Here is a 12,706-nt window from a genome sequence, read left to right on the forward strand (position 1 = left end):
CTCTTTCAACTAGGCCACATTGCTTCCCTTTGATGTCGGACAGGTGCATTCTTCACAAAAAATTTGCAGAATATGCATGGGCTCCACAAAGTCTACATAAAACGCAGCATGAAGTTTCTGCAAATTGATTTAACATAAAAAGTTCAGAGGAAGTTAAATCACGGGCATACTCCATCTTAAAAACATAGAGTTTATTTCCAAAAAAATAAATACATTAAAACGCCTGGAAAGTGGCCCTGTAAGATGAGTTTACCACCCTCGCCGCCCCACTGCCAAGATCTTTTATAAATCCAATTTTGACACGCAAGCAAAAATGAATTCCTGAGACTTTTCGTAAACGAATAATTTACCCAATGAAGTTAGAAAGCCAGGCTGGAAAGTTCCCAGCAGCAAGCTAAGATTCACTTTGGGTCTAACAACATTATCAATCAGGATGAATCATCAGACGCGGGCCTCCTGGCTCTGGAAAAGGATCCAAGATGCCTTGGGTGTTGCGTTTCCCATCTCCCCAGGGAAGGGACTGGCTTCTTCCTCAGGTCCACGTGGGAATACTCAAAGCTCTCCATGTAGCTTTCCCCAGTCCAGATATTTGCGAGAACCATGTCCCGTGTGGCTTTTGCTAAATCCGCTTCTCTTCCTTTTGGAATCTTAACACTGGGACAACAGGCTGATGGCCCGCTAAGGTCTGGGCTGGTTAGGAAGCCCGAAATTCAGTTTAGAGCTGGCCCCTGCCTCATACTGATTAGGGGAAACCTCATCTCCTCAGGAGCCTTTCTGAAGTTTACCCCAGCTTTAAGCCTTCTTTCTTTATCTTCCCCAAAGCTCTTCCGCTGGGGAGAAGGGAAATCCATTGCCATCTTCTTGGGAGTGTGGAAGCGCTGAAAGGATGGACAGAGGGCAGAGCCAAGCACAGTACCTCTTAGCGGTAGCTCAGTGGGCGGTCCTGGGACCTGACTGGAAAGGTGTAAAAACCTGCCCTATTTTCACTGTTGGGGGAAAATTTGGCTTACATCGCTTAGATTTTTGGAATAAAGGTGGCTTACTTTGCTGAAAATGGGCTCTTGGCTAATGTCGAGTTGTATTCCCAGGGGGGTCCATTTTGGGGTAATGTTCATGTGCGGCAAAACAGGTGGGATTCCCATCTTTAGACAGGGTATCAACAGTAGGACAAATCCAGAGGCCCAGTGGGAAGATTGACCTTTTACCTTCTCTAGAGTTCTCGGTTTAAAAATGTTCGCTCATCTGGTCTGGAAGTTTCACTTCCACAGTAAAAGAAAACAGCCTACGCCCTCCCTTCTAAAGGCTGCCAAGGACACTGGACTATTCCAATGGAGATGCGCCATCTGTCCACGGGAAAAAGGGAAGGTTTGGTGGAAGAGGCTGGGACCCCACACTGATTGCAGGCTTCCTGGCGAAAGTAACCAGGTCACCATTTGCCAGTGTTTCCGAGGTCTGAATCCCAATCCCAGCACTCCCCCAAAGAGGAAAACCTAGGCCGGTCTCTGTGTTGGCGAGCAGCCATCCATTCGTGTGACTTGGGTGACCTTTAACCTGTCAGCGGTAGAGGTTCCCAGGGGGTGGCGCATTCCCTGGCCGGTGTGATTCCCTCAGATCCCGTATATTTGCTTGGATTGGACTCCGCCCTATCTCCCGTCTTCCTGAAACGGTCTCTGACCTGCCCGGAATGAACTTGGAGGGACGATCATTCCCACAGGAAAACTTTTTCCCTTGGAATATTCTACCTCATTGCATTCCTGGGGCTGGGGGAATGTGGCCCGTTGAGATGCCCGAAGTAAGTGGTGGCTCGGCCGATGAAGAAATGCCAAAACAGGACGGGTTCGTTAGACGTTCCTCATTCACTGGCCAGGTGGCAACCTCCAGCTCGGAAGGACGGGGAAGTGCACGGACCGCCCCTCCCCGGCCGCCGCTGGCCTGAGGGACATCACTCAGCTGGCTCCAAGAACTCGGAAGTGAAAACAGCTTCTGCGTAATCCTCACAGATGTCCTGCAGTTCGGCCGCCACATCCCCCAGGGCTTCATCCAGTAGTTCTTCGGCAAGGCTGGGGGAAACACAAGTCAGCCGGAGTCTCCTCGGGAGATGGGGGGTGGGCCCGGTTGCATGACCGGTGGGCGTGGGGCGCCCCAGAGGGAGATGACATTCTTACCCTAAAGCCTTTTTCCAATTCCGCCTCCACTTCCTTTCCTCCCACTCCCTTCATCACACTTACTAGTTCCCCTTATTCATCCCCCCGACCAGCCCCACGGCACTTACATCCATATTCATAATTGATTTATTGATATTAACGTCGGACTCCCCCTCTAGGCTGTAAGTTTGTTGGGGGCAGAGAACGGGGCTGTTATATTCATTCATTCGATCATACTTATTGAGCACTTACTATGTGCGGAGCACTGTTATACTGTTGTGTTGTACTCTCCGAGCGCTTAGTACGGTGCTCTCCACATAGTAAGCGCTCAATAAATTCGACTGATTGACTGGTTGACTGAGTACCCCTGTTCAGCGCTCACTCTGTGTCAGGCGTTATGCTAAGCGCTGGGGTGGAGATAGGATCATCTGCTGCTGGTTGTAACTGGAAGGGAGAACGGGGAGATAGGGCACTGTATGGTTGGGTTCACCTTAGAAGGAAACCACGATTTCGACCAGGGATTCTTGCTTCTAAAGCAGCACCAAAATGGGCCCAACTCCGATATATCCATGGGAACTGTGGACCACCGGTCCCCCCCCCACCATCCCAGTTCTGGCCTCTTTCCCTAGAGAGAGCAGCATGTCCTAGCAAGATAGAGCATGGGCCTGGACGTCAGAAGGACCTGGGTTCTAGTTCCGGCTCCGCAATTTGTCTGCTGAGTGACCTCAGACAAGTCACATAACCACTCTGGGCCTCAGTTATCTCCTCTGTAAAATGGGGATTAAGACTGCGAGCCCCAAGTGGCACAGGGACTGTGTCCAATCTGATTACCTTGTATCTACTCCAGCACTTAGTATAGTGCCTGGCACATAGGAAGCACTTAACAAATACCATTAAAAAAATGTCACTGCCGATCTTCGGGGCAGGTAGGCTGAGCAGAAATAGCTGATGCCCTCAACACCAGTATGCACACTCCTTGCCCTACGCTTTTATATTATCAGTGCTTAGTACAGTGCCTGGCACATAGTAAGCGCTGAACAAATACAATCATTATTATTATTATTATTATCCTGTAAGTAGAGTTAGTAGCAGCAATCGTTTTTACTGAGCATATCCTGAGTTCAGTGCCCTAAACTAAGCACTTAGGAGAGTCCAAAAAAGCATGGGAATTATTCCCTAACCCTAAGGAATTTTCACATGAATTTGGGAGAAGTAGAAAAGCTCACCAGTGGAATCAGAATAAATAATCTGAAAGCGCAGTTGACTACACAAATATATCCAAGGGCTGAGTTAATGAGGAACAAGTGCAAGAGGTCAGCATTGGGCTGATCTGATTTGAGATGGTGGGAATTTTTTTTTTTTGGTAATGGTATTTATTGAGCGCTTACTATGTTCCAGGCACTGCACTAAGTGCTGGGGTAGATACTTGCTAATCAGTTTGGACCCAGTCCATGTCTCACACAGCTTTAATCCCCATTTTACAGATGAAGTAACTGAGGCCCAGAGAACTAGGCCTGAGAAGTAGGCCTGAGAAGTAGGCCTGAGAAGGCCCAGAGAAGTAGAGAAGCAGCGTGGCTCAGTGGAAAAGAGCATGGGCTTTGGAGTCAGAGGTCATGGGTTCAAATCCCGCCTCCGCCACTTGTCAGCTGTGTGACTTTGGGCAAGTCACTTAACTTCTCTGGGCCTCAGTTCCCTCATCTGTAAAATGGGGATTAAGACTGTGAGCTCCTCGTGGGACAACCTGATCACCTTGTAACCTCCCCAGCGCTTAGAACAGTGCTTTGCACATAGTAAGCGCTTAATAAATGCCATTATTATTATTATTATTAAGTGAAGTAACTTGCCCGAGGTCACAAAGCAGACAAGTGGCAGAGTCGGGACTGGAATCCAGGTCCTGACTCTCAGGCCCGTGTTCTATCCACTAGGCCACGCTGCTTCTCAATCATGGGAAATAGGTTCTCACTCCCATCTTTCTCTTTAAGAGTCGGGGCCAAACGTTTGGCCATTCATGGAGATTCTGAGCCTTGTGAATGACAGTGAGGGAAGAGCTGGAGAAGAGGCCCAACTATGTGTAACTTGAAAATCGCAGGAGGCCTCAGGCAAAGGAGCGGTATAGCATTTGGGAAACCAGGAATATTTCCCTTGCTCTCTCATCTGGAAATCTGCAAGCTGATTTTCCCTGAACCGAAAGGATTTAGATGGGGAGCATTTTCTCCCCACCCCAAACCAGATGGAATCCTCCATTTGGTAGTAGACTAATAAGGAAAACAACCTCTGACCACCCTGGATTCCAGGTCAAGCAGGCTAAACTGACCTAGTAAGAAGGAGTTGAAGAGGGCAACTGGTGCTCTTTGCTGAAATATCTCTAAAAACATCAAGAGCCCACACAGGGTAGAACTCTCTCTCTCTCTCTGAGCCTCTCCTCATTCCCTTTCTATATATACGTGTGTTGTATGTGCCTATATATATACATCCAGCTATAGATGTGAGTGTGTATATATATTCCAACCACAGCATGTACTGTGGGATAGGTTGCAAAATAATCAAGCAAAAATTCACTCTCGGCTTCAAGGCTCTCCATCACCTCGCCTCCTCCTACCTCACTCCCTTCTCTCCTTCTACAGCCCCGCCCGCACCCTCCACTAACCTCCTCACTGTACCTCGTTCTCGTCTGTCCCGCTGTTGACCCCCGGCCCACGTCCTCCCCCTGGCCTGGAATGCCCTCCCTCCGCACATCCGCCAAGCTAGCTCTCTTCCTCCCTTCAAAGCCCTACTGAGAGCTCAACTCCTCCAGGAGGTCTTCCCAGACTGAGCCCCCTTTTTCCTCTCCTCCTCCCCATCCCCCCGGCCCTACCTCCTTCCCCTCCCCACAGCACCTGTAAATATGTTAATACAGATTTATTACTCTATTTACTTGTACATATTTACTATTCTATTTATTTTGTTAATAATGTGCATCCAGCTTTATTTCTATTTATTCTGATGACTTGACACCTGTCCACATGTTTTGTTTTGTTGTCTGTCTCTCCCTTCTAGACTGTGAGCCCGCTGTTGGGTAGGGACTGCCTCTATATGTTGCCAACTTGTACTTCCCAAGTGCTTAGTAGGGTGCTCTGCACACAGTATATATATATATGATGGCATTTATTAAGTGCTTACTATGGGCAAAGCACTGTTCCAAGCACTGGAGAGGATACAAGGTGATCAAGTTGTCCCACATGGGGCTCACAGTCTTCATCCCCATTTTACAGATGAGGAAACTAAGGCCCAGAGAAGTTAAGTGACTTGCCCAAAGTCACACAGCTGACAAGTGGTGGAGTCAGGATTTGAACCCATGACCTCTGACTCCAAAGCCCGTGCTCTTTCCACTGAGCCACGCTGCTTCTCGATAAGTAACCGCTCAATAAATACAACTGAATGAATGAATGAAAAAATAAGTAAAATCTCCTGATCGCCAACATTTAAAACAAGAACTATGATGATTCCTACACCACCTGTCAGCTGGAGGTGGGAGGGGAAGGATGGAGAGGGGACCGGGAAAAAAGCAGAGATCGACGCCTGCAATGCCTAATCGGGAGTACCGTCACCTAATAACAATAATAACAACACTGGGGTAGGTAGAAGATAATTAGGTTGGACACAGTCCCTTGTCCCACATGGGGCTCACAGTCTAAGTAGGGAGATCAGGAACTGAATCCCCATTTTACAGATGAGGAAAACCAGGTCCAGAGCAGTGAAGTAACTTGCCTTACTTGTGAAGTAACAAGTTCACATGGCAGACAAGCAGCAGAGCCCGGACAAGAACCCAGGTCTTCTGATTCCCAGACTCTTTTCCCTCTATACCGTTTGCTTGTTGAAGGCTGGGGAATGTGTCTACCAACTCTGTGGTATTGTACTCTCCCAAGGGCTTAGCACAATGCTCTGCCCGTGCTCAATCCACTAAGCCATGGTGCTTCTCTCATTAGCTCCCAGTGGCCATTTAGTGCCATCGTCCCCATACTATAACAATGTACTAAACAATCTCTTGGTGGTCTTGGGGAAATTGGCCTAATTATCATCAGTGAAAACAACGCAATGCACTGGGACAGGACGGTGCACTATTGAGCAAACAACCCGGCAATTTCTATCACAACTCAAATCCGATTTATCTCTCCCCTTGTTTTTCCCGCTGCCCTCTTCCGCTCAACTGCCCTAGGCCCCTCACCTCTCAGCAATGCGCCAAGGATCGAAGGAGCCTATCGGCTCGTGCGAGATCATCTTCAGGTGTTGCTCGTATCGGCCACTGTAGGCTTCGATGCTCCTCAGGGCAGCCCTTGGGATGGAGAGGGGCACCCTGCCCTGCTTCGGCCAAGGCCCGGCCGAGGGAACCCCCGGCACGGGGCCTCTTCCTTCTTCTGGTCTCCCCGCCATCTCCGCGCCTTCATCCAAACAGCTGAAAAATCGGGGACAAAAATCAAAACCCTCCGAAGCAGCGTGAGAAGCAGCATGGCTTAGTGGATAGAGCATGGGCGAGGGAGTCAGAATGTCCTGGGTTCTCATCTCGGTTCCGCCACTTGTCTGCTGTGTGACCTGGGGTAAGTCACTTCACTTCTCTAGGCCTCAGTTACCTCATCTGTAAAATGGGGATTAAGAATGTGAGCCCCATTTGGGACAGGGACTGTGTCCAACCTGATTAACTTGTATCTACTCCAGTGCTTAGAACTGTACTTGGTACATAGTAAGTGCTTAACAAGTACCATAATTATTATTATTATCCAAAGACATCCATCCAGCCAACTTCTTCTGGATAAGTAAACATCTACTGGGGAGTAACAATTCTCACTTCCCTCTGAGCAGATGCACTGCATCCTTTCAAATCTTATAGCTTCCTCCATTTACCAAACGGACACGGGGCGGGCTGCAAAACCCTGGGCCAGGGACAACATGAAAAAATTCTCCAAGTGAATCCTGCATACTGTCCTCGCCCCAGCTCTCCTTGAGAACATTCAAACCCGAATGTAACTAAGGGAAAGGAGGCTTGTTTATTCATTCAGTTGAATTTACTGAGCGCTTACTGTGCACAGAACACTGTACTAAAAGCACTTGGGAGAGTAAAATACAACTTGTTAATATGCAATGTTCTCCTCTCCCCTATCCTGGCATTCCCACAACCCCCTGGGCCGTTTCTCCTATTTAGGGTTTGATGACGCTTACTGGTGCGGTTTCCGTCATTTCGAGGCCGAAGGAACCCTGGGTACCGGCAAACGGTAGCAAAGGCTGAGCCTCGTTGCCACTTACATCCCCTCCAAAGGTTGTTCTAAAACAATGTCCACTTCTGGTGCTTTGTGGCCCACTGTCTTGGTGATTCTGATTGGACGGGGAGACGATGGCCTTTGGTCCACTGATGCGCTTTCCCTACCTTTGGGAGGAAGAAAAGAGCAGAAGGGGAGAGAATTAAATCACCCTATACCAAAAGTTGGTATAGGGTGATTTTTCCATATGTGTTGGAAAATAGTCTACACCCCCATTGATTTTTTTTTAAATCCAAGTAAAATGTACTTGGAAAATTGATTTTATCTAGCAGTTTTATGTCAAGCTAGCCAAAGTTGCTCTTATTTTAAGCACAGGATCCCATAAGCCGTACCATTCAACGGAAGTGGAGAGAGAGGAAGAAGGTAGGCAGGAGGATTAAGAACCATCTGGAGGACCACATTATCCCACTCCCACTTAGAAATCCTTTAGTCCAGCAGCTTGTTAGAGCCTATTTGGATGACTATTCAAGGCTGTGCCTATTGAAGGGAATCTGTAAAACAGTCACAGGTCCTAAAACTGACTCTAGCTGGAGAAATCTTAATCTCCAAGTTTTCCCTCATTCCGCCCCACCCCTCAAAAAAAAAACCTTGAAAATTCTGCAATTTACTGGAGAGAATTGTCTTCTTGAAATTGCCTGTGCTCTCGATTTGCTGATTTAATTTTCTATGGGCCCTGCTGGAAAATCTGCATAATATGACTGGCAAAACATGCATCCCTTGAATAGCGTGTATTGCTCCCTGTGAGTTGGATGGCTCTTTGGAATCTCGGACCCCTTAGACGTTCGATGTGTCTAAAGGGATGTGGGTAGGGAGGAAAGGACTCCCCTAAGCTCTTCTCTCAGGTAAGAAGTGCCTGGCAAAATCGGCTCTGCCACTTATCTGATGGGTGACCTTGGGTAAGTCACTTCATGTCTCTGGGCCTCAGTTTCCTCACTGATTAAGACTTTGAGCCCCATGTGGGAATTTGCAGCCCATGGGTCTGATCCAGTAATGACACTTATGTTCAATACTAATTGTCTCTCAATGCCCCTTGATGATTTACAGGGTGTTACAAAAACAGCATCTGAAATTCCTTTAGAGGTAATCATTAACCACTTTTCTGTTTTTGCCTTTTCCCTCTAGAAAGCCAGGAGCTGACCTGGACAAGACAGAGTTTCCAAATTTACAAGAGTAACTTAGCAACTGCAGGGAAAAAAAGAGCGGGTGGATTTTTTAAAAAAGGGAGTGGCCACCAACCGATTTTCTCTCCCTGTGTCCAGAGATGGGGATCGGCGTAGAGAATTTGATGATATCTTCGACAAACTGCTTCCTGGTGTTGCTGAAAGACAAGGTCAATTAATGGCTTTCAAAAACGTTGACTTCACCGGAAAGTGGAGAGCAAGTAAAGAGGGATATCACGACCTGTTCTTTTCGTCAAAAACTCGAATTGTTCCATTTTGCAACCGTGACAGAAAAAGGGAGATTATCCGAGTATGGGGGGTGGGAGGGAGCAAGGTCTAAACTGGGAAAGGAGGGGAAGGGAACCGTAAGTCTTCCCAGCTACCCAGATAAAATAAAAAATCCCCGATTTTCACTCAACTGCTGAAAACCTACTCTCTTTCCACCTAGTTGTCGTAACTGCAAGGAGGTTGCAATGAGATTTGACCCAGGAGGGTTCAGAAAGGACAGGAACATGAATTAAAGGACAGAGAGACCTACTTGATAAAACCCCTGCCTCCCCAACCCCTCCAAACTCCCCCAGGGCCGGAGAAGGGACTAGGCAGAACTATTTGCTCAGTTTCTTCCATTTTTTTTAATTTCTTTATTTGGGTATTTGTTAATTGCTTACTATGTGCCAGGCTCTGTACTAAGCTCTGGGGTAGATACAAGATAATTAGGCTGAGCACAGTCCATGTCCTACATGGGGCTCAAGTCTTAATCCTCAGTTTACAGATGAGGCAACTGAGGCAGAGAGCAGTGAAGTGACTTGTCCAAGGTCACACAGCAGTGGGTAAGCCAGGATGAGAACCCAGGTCCTCTGACTCCCAGGCCCATGCTTTAACGGTGGTTTCCTCCTGAGAAAAATGCTTCAGTGTGTGTTCACAGCACACTATGCTAATCATATTCTGCCAAAGAACTTAGATGAAGAAACCGAGCAAATGAGATCAGTGACCCCCACTAAATTAATTCCCATAAAGAAACCGGGGGCAACCGGCCAGATATATCGCAAGGAGGCTGGCAGGCAACAGCAGCATGAGAAGCAGCATGGCCTAGTGGAAACAGCCTGGGCGTCAGAAGACCTGAGTTCCACCACATGTCAGCTGTATGACCTTGGGCAAGTCATTTCAATTCTCTGGGCCTGAGTTCCCTCATCTCTAAAACGGGGATTTAAGACTGTGAGCCCCACGTGGGACAGGGACTGTGTCCAACGTGATTAGTTTATATCACTCCAGCACTTAGAACACTGCTTGATGCACAGTAAGCACTCAAAATATACCATCAGAGGTGGCGGTGAGGCTCCAAAAGGAGGAGGGGACCAGTTGTCCATGTTCGTGGAGCTTACCTCCATTTCTTCCATCCTTTCCAACATGGTCTCCAGGGTCAGGGCATCCGGTACATCAGCCGCTGTTGCCGGCCAGAGCTGGGGATGCTTCCGATCCCAGAGTCCTCGAGCCGCCTCTTCCAAAAGATCGCCTGGGACATCTCCATTCAATCTGTCTGCACTGACCAGAGCCTTTCCAGCATGAAGTGGGGGGGAGATGTGTCGGGAGGGAAGTGGGGTGGGGGGTGAAAAAATAAAATAAGAATAAAATATGGGCAAAAGTTACAGTCACTCAGAATGATTTCTGACCATAATCTCAAAGGAAAGCTTTCAGCGGTACTTCTGGAGTTGGTTTTTCTGATCCAAAATCGAGGGCAGGGATCATGTCTACTAACGATTGTAATAATATTAATAATGATAATGGTAAGAGGAGCAGCATGGCCTAGTGGCAAGAGCCCGGGCTTGGGAGTATAGGAGGTTGTGGGTTCTAATTCTGCTTCAACCACTTGTCTGCTGTGTGACCTTGGGCAAGTCACTTAACTTCTCTGTTACTCAGTTACCTCATCTGTAAAATGGGGATTGAGACTGTGAGACAATCAGGACATTCGCATTACCTTACGTTTACCCCAGCGCATAGAACAGTGCTTCCACATACTAAGCGCTTAACAAATACCATAATTATAATTATCATCATTATTACTTGTTAAGTGCTTACTATATGCCAAGCACCATTCTAAACACTGGCACAGATACAAGTTAATCAGGTTGGACACAGTCCCTGTCCCACATGGGGCTCACAGTCTTAATCTCCATTTTACAGATGAGGTAACCCAGGCACAGAGAAGTGAAGTAACTTGCCCAAGGTCACACAGCAGACACGTGGTAGAGCCGGACTTAGAACCCAGGTCCTTCTGACACCCAGGCCCGTGCTTCATCTACTAAGCCATGATTGTATTTCCCCAAGTGCTTAGTGCAGTGCTCTGCATAGAGAAAGCACTCAATAAATACCATTAATTCACTGGCTTTGGAACAATGTGTTTTTGAAAAACACTGAAGGGGAAAAAAGAATAAAAAAACCACAATTTAATAATAATAATAGTAATAATAATAATGGCATTTATTAAGCGCTTACTATGTGCAAAGCACTGTTCTAATCAGTGTTTAGAGGGAGGGAGGTTACAAGGATATCAGGTTGTCCTTTGGGGGGCTCATAGTCTTAATCCCCATTTTACAGATGAGGGAACTGAGGCACAGAGAAGTTAAGTGACTTGCCCAAAGTCATTCATTCATTCATTAATTCAATCGTATTTATTGAGTGCTTACTGTGTGCAGAGCACTGTACTAAGCACTTGGGAAGTACAAGTTGGCAACATATAGAGACGGTCCCTACCCAACAACGGGCTCACAGTCTAGAAGGGGGAGACAGACAACAAAACAAAACATATTAACAAAATATAATAAATAGAATAGTAAATATGTACAAGTAAAATAAATAGAGTAATAAATATGTACAAACATATGTACATATATACAGGTGCTGTGGGGAGGGGAAGGAGGAAGGGGGGATGGGGAGGGAGAGGAGGGGGAGAGGAAGGAGGGAGCTCAATCTGGGAAGGCCTCCTGGAGGAGGTGAGCTCTCAGTAGGGCTTTGAAGGGAGGAAGAGAGCTAGTTTGGCTGATATGAGGAGGGAGGGCATTCCAGGTCAGGGGGAGGACGTGGGCCGGGGGTTGACGGCGGGACAGGTGAGAACGAGGCACAGTGAGGAGGTTAGCGGCAGAGGAGCGGAGGGTGCGGGCTGGGCTGTAGAAGGAACGAAGGGAGGTGAGGCAGGAGGGGACGAGGTGATGGACAGCCTTGAAGCCCAGAGTGAGGAGTTTTTGCCTGATGCGTAAATTGACTGGTAGCCATTGGAGATTTTTGAGGAGGGGAGAAACATGCCCAGAGCATTTCTGCACAAAGATGATCCGGGCAGCAGCGTGAAGTATAGATTGAAGTGGGGAGAGACAGGAGGATGGGAGATCAGAGAGGAGGCTGATGCAGTAATCCAGTCGGGATAGGATGAGAGATTGAACCAGCAGGGTAGCAGTTTGGATGGAGAGGAAAGGGAGGACGGTCACACACCTGACAATTGGCAGAGCAGGAATTTGGACCCATGACCCCTGATTCCAAAGCCCATGCTCTTTCCACTGAGCGACGCTGCTTCAAGTTTAATCACTTGAACAGATGACCCCCAAGAAAAATGGCCTCTTGAGAAAAAAGAGAGCCATTTGAAAGGCTGCAGCCATTCAGATAATATCATTTTTTTATAGAGGGCAATCTATAAATACATAATTAAGGCAGGACTCTAGTTTGTGGCTTATGGATGCCAGTCCATTTAACGTGGCAAGGTCAACCGACTTTAGATGGTACATTGCCACAGTGCTCTATTTCCAGATCTGAAATCTTTGTGGGAGAAATCTTTTGGATCAAGGAGAACAATCGTATAATCATGAGACTTCCAACTGGTTCTGAAAAGAATCAGGCTGGTCCGAACAGAAAATCCAGCTGCAGGCAAACAAGAATTTGGATAAATATTAAAAGAACTCTATCTTCCTCACACACTTCCCTGCTCTTAACCAACATCCCTAAAACACGGCTTTGTGGGGAAGGAGTTGATGAATATTTGCAGTTCAAGCTTTTATGGGCTTAAAGTTTTTTTCATTCTCCTTGCAAGGTGAATCTAAGTAATAATGATAAGTACACAATTAAG

General features: G+C 47.2%; 1 protein-coding gene across 4 annotated transcripts in view; it reads right to left on the reverse strand.

Moving 5' to 3' along the window:
• Nucleotides 1–224: 224 nt before the first annotated feature.
• KIAA0753 (KIAA0753 ortholog) overlaps nt 225–12,706 on the reverse strand; it is a 44,924-nt gene continuing 32,442 nt past the window's right edge. For all 4 annotated transcript variants that reach the window (XM_038759864.1, XM_038759863.1, XM_038759861.1 and 1 more), the window contains 5 exons: nt 9,978–10,148; nt 8,672–8,753; nt 7,422–7,542; nt 6,349–6,576; nt 225–2,060 (listed from right to left, as the gene is read on the reverse strand). In XM_038759864.1, the coding sequence (XP_038615792.1) occupies nt 1,943–2,060; nt 6,349–6,576; nt 7,422–7,542; nt 8,672–8,753; nt 9,978–10,148 (720 nt within the window). In that variant the 3' untranslated portion in view covers nt 225–1,942. The remainder of the gene's footprint in view (nt 2,061–6,348; nt 6,577–7,421; nt 7,543–8,671; nt 8,754–9,977; nt 10,149–12,706) is intronic.

Source organism: Tachyglossus aculeatus, chromosome 17, assembly GCF_015852505.1.
Source record: "Tachyglossus aculeatus isolate mTacAcu1 chromosome 17, mTacAcu1.pri, whole genome shotgun sequence".
NCBI classification, from domain to species: Eukaryota; Metazoa; Chordata; class Mammalia; order Monotremata; family Tachyglossidae; genus Tachyglossus; species Tachyglossus aculeatus.